Raw genomic sequence first — 3,949 nt, 5'->3', positions numbered from 1 at the left:
TGCTAAGTGACACAGGCTTATTATGACGCATTAGCAGTACCAGTCAATTTGAAAAAAAAGTTATCAACTAACATGCCACAATTTATAGAAAGGACGCATTTCAACTTGTATACGAAAAAATTCATTAAAAACATGCGACCCTGTCTAGGGTCGAACCCTCTTAATTTGCTGCTGGTCGCCTTCCCTTGTACGCTACATATCCATGATACCTGGAAGCTTAAGTGCTATTTGTAATATAAAAGTCTGGGTTAATATCGTTAGCATTGGCTGTACTTAAGAGCTTGTTTAAGTACAGCCAATGCTTAATAGGCTGTACTTAATAGCTTGATAATGGTTATTGATCAAAATGAACACATTTTGTCGCAACAATACTCGCGTCGCAACAATATTTGTGTCGCAACAATATTTGCGTCTCAGGAGGGGAAAAAGATAGTTAATACTAAATTACAAGCTTTTCTTGTCTAAATAAAGGAAATGAATCGAACTAACAAGGAAAACATAAGTCAAAAGGCGCAAAAGTAAATTTGAGCCTGAACAAATTTTAAAACTTTTTCCGAAAAAAGAACATCACGACCTATATAAGAGTCTGACCTACGTTCATCGACTTTAAAAACAGACGCACAACTCGTACCGATTGCTTTTTCGACATGCTTTTTCGACTAGTAAAATTTTGAATGAAAGTTTCTCAAAAGCTGTCATTTAAAATCAATCTTATCACTAGCCTTGAGCGATTAACACCTTTCCGTTAGAAGAAAAGTTTCAAAAAGAGTTCAACAAAAACAATGTATGCTTTAATTCAATGTATAAATTGAAACAGGAATTATATAATGTACAATCTATGTTGAACAAATCTGTTCATGTAGCACCGCAAAAGAGGCAACCCATGGGCACCTCTGGGTTTAAATTAATTTTGAGAGAAGTTAAACAACGCTGTGAAAACAGCAACAACTGCAAAGCAACCAAAACAAGTTCTCATCAAAGTTTCTCAAAAGCTGTCATTTAAAAACAGTCAAAAAGAGAACAACCGAAGTTTTATCTCTGAAAACTTTTAACTGTCTTTTAACAACTTTTCGAAAAAATCCAAATCATTTCCACTTTCATCTCCATTGAGTTTTGAAAAATCTCCGTTATTGTTTATATTCAAATCTGAAGTGACAGACTTATTCTCTTCAAATGTTTCAAGAGCGTCGAAGTTTAAATCGAAGCTGTCGAAACAGTCGGCATCTAGATCTATTGGCTGCGACTGTACAGGTGCGAATTGGGATGATGATTGCTGGGTTAAAGAGGGGAATGTACCAACTGGAGTAATTGCTGAACTGCGCGTGGGAGACGACTCACTCCAAAGGGACTGAAACAAATTAGGCTTCGTAAAAAGTTTAATGTTCTTTATCCTTAAAATAAGAAAAACTACTAAAAATTTGGTTATCAAGCAGCTATAACTGACATTCTTTTAAAAATAGTTTAAATTACATATTCCTAGTTTGATGGCTTTACCTTGTTTGACAAATTTTTGGGGACTTGAACTGGTGAGGTCACGCGGCTCGATAACGCGCTTTTGTTCACCGAAAAGCTCGTGAACGAGCCCACGGTGGTTGCTGTATTTTTCTGAACAAGGCGACTCTCTGATTCCAGTATCTGCATGTTCAAGCTCTGTAAAGTTGCAATGTAGTTACTGACTTTCGATTTACGTGAGTTCGAGGTAAGATTGGAAAATCGTTTCTGAAATTGCTTGCGCCATACTAGAGCGTCGCCTTGATTATTATCTTTAGAGGTTGAATCGCTATTTGTCTTTTTCTGGGCTGTATAACTGCTGAATGGTTTTTCAGGTAGATCGTTCGTTTTTCCAGAGTACAGACGAGGTTTTTTCGCAGCCGGTCCATATTTCATTGGACTTGTATGAATTCTACTTCCACTTTGCTTTCTAATAGTTGCTGTCAGGTCTTGAAAAGGTTTCACCACATTACTAAAATTAGCGTTTACATCAGAGCCTCCGAAGGAGCGAGATTCTTCGAAAAGTCGTTCAAAAACTATGTATCTGATATTGGCTGATTTCAAACTTCCGAGTTTTAGGGTACATCTTTTCGACACTTTAGTTTCACTTTCAAAAAACTCGCGTAGATGTCCCAATGAATCGCATAAAAAGGTGTCATATCCCATCCTATGCACTGTTGTCACTGCATGCAGTCTGTAAGTATTTTCATCTAACCGAAAAGACGTTTGGCCAATTTCGAAAGGAAGACTTATACCATTTCGGGTTTGAACAATTACAAAATTTGAAGCTTCTTGCAGACTTATATAACGGTTGATTTTGGACAGCTTGCACGAGCGACATGACTTGCCAGGAATAACAACAGCTGGAGTTTCAGAAAGTTTCATGAATCCTACATCCTTTACTGACAAAAGACAAGTGTCTTCGCCACTGTCTTTGCAGCCTTTCAAGCAGTCAGCAGTAATAGCCCACTTAGTTCGAAAAGCTTTTCCAATGAAATTTGATAATTTCATCAAAAACGATAAACTTGCAGCAATATCATTGCCCTTTATAGAGAGTTTATCATTTTGGACTAAATAATTTCTAATTTCGTAGATGTAATTTTTCCGCTCTAGAGCAAGATAAAGTATTCTCGACAAAACGTCATCAGCAGGAATATTATTGTTTCGGTAACTGAGCCGTAGGTATACCGAATTAGTCAATATAAACAACGCAGAGTCAAGGCCGGAAAAATCAGAACTGTCACACTGAGCAGGCAGATCGACTAGATCGATGTTTGAATCTGAATTATAGTAAAAGCACTCACTCTCTGTACAGACTGTTATAAAAACCTGCGGGTCTGAACTCAAAAGGCACTTCTTCAAATACCCCATATTTCCCGTTTCCCTTCTCTTACACAACGGACACTCCTCTAAGGCTCCAGTTGGAGCGGGCATGCAATTTTTTCTCCTTGAAGCATACAAGTTAATCTGAAATCGAATTTCATATATACAACCAAATTTACGTCAGTAGATATTCATCTTCACAAACAAAAAAGTTAAATTGGGAGTTAAATTGGAGTAAATGAATTTAAAAAACTTCAATTTCGTACTTCAACAGATGATTAGAAAAAGGGAAGTCGCTTTTAAATTATACTAACGTGTAATCTCTCGTAATCAATTACTTCTGAGAATAAATGTTTTTGTAATTTCATTAAATACCACATGCGCTACCTGAAAACAGAAAATGACTCTGTAAGACACGAAACAATAATCTCTTTAAATCATTGATCGAAAATTTGTAAAACAAAAATAGTTAATTAGACAAATGCAAGTGAGAAAAAAAAACGCACGTGCAATATAGTTAATGTTTTTGCCTTCTGATTTCTACATTTTGAAATAGAAAAATCTATTTTTTTTTTCAAGTATATCTCCGGGTGAAGGCATTTTTTTGCCCCCACGAGTAATACCAATTCATGAGTCAACAACAACTGACGGAATCCCAGCTACCAATTAATCATGAAGTGCTGATAAAAAACGGAGACAAAATTCAGAAATGCGCTAACAGCAAACAGATCGACGGAAGAAACGAAACAAATCCAAATAAACAAATCAACTCTTCATTCTCGAAAAAAATACAAGTCAGCTGAAAATCTGGCGCAGTCAATTCGAAGTTGTGCTTCCGATATACTGAAACAATTCCCCACAACCTTGCAACAAAAAATAACAATCTCAAAAACATTAACTGTGACAAAAAGATGACAGCAAACTGCAAACACTGACAGTTATTGCTCCTCCCGAAGCATAGCAATTTATAACCAGCATCATGAGCGAAGGAATCATTCTACTAAACAGGACGGTAATTCCAAGGGGTTGCTTTCCAAGGTCTCTCAGACCCAAGAACATTTTTAGAGGTAATCAGAAGGTCAAAAGTATCATAGTAACCGAGGTTACAGTCATGAGTCCCTTCATCATGTATTCC

General features: G+C 36.6%; 1 protein-coding gene across 1 annotated transcript; it reads right to left on the bottom strand.

The window, feature by feature from the left end:
• Nucleotides 1-769: 769 nt before the first annotated feature.
• LOC134855284 (uncharacterized) lies at nt 770-3,196 on the bottom strand. Its single transcript, XM_063871767.1, has 3 exons — nt 3,129-3,196; nt 1,495-2,958; nt 770-1,348 (listed from the first exon to the last, which is right to left on the bottom strand). The coding sequence occupies exons 1-3, from the start codon at nt 3,192-3,194 to the stop codon at nt 1,049-1,051; spliced, it is 1,830 nt and encodes a 609-aa protein (XP_063727837.1). The 5' UTR covers nt 3,195-3,196; the 3' UTR covers nt 770-1,048.
• Between the last annotated feature and the right edge of the window lie 753 nt (nt 3,197-3,949).

This window comes from Symsagittifera roscoffensis, chromosome 10 (genome assembly GCF_963678635.1).
Source record: "Symsagittifera roscoffensis chromosome 10, txSymRosc1.1, whole genome shotgun sequence".
Lineage (NCBI taxonomy): Eukaryota > Metazoa > Xenacoelomorpha > Acoela > Convolutidae > Symsagittifera > Symsagittifera roscoffensis.
The sequence above is the reverse complement of the archived record's forward strand: the minus strand, read 5'-3'. Positions and strand labels throughout refer to the sequence as shown.

Coding starts and splice junctions, on each gene's coding strand:
- LOC134855284 (XM_063871767.1), bottom strand. CDS start 3,194: ATGTGGTATTTAATGAAATTACAAAAACATTTATTCTCAGAAGTAATT. Junction 2,959..3,128: donor TTGATTACGAGAGATTACAC/GTTAGTATAATT, acceptor ATTCGATTTCAG/ATTAACTTGTATGCTTCAAG. Junction 1,349..1,494: donor CCAAAAATTTGTCAAACAAG/GTAAAGCCATCA, acceptor AATTTGTTTCAG/TCCCTTTGGAGTGAGTCGTC.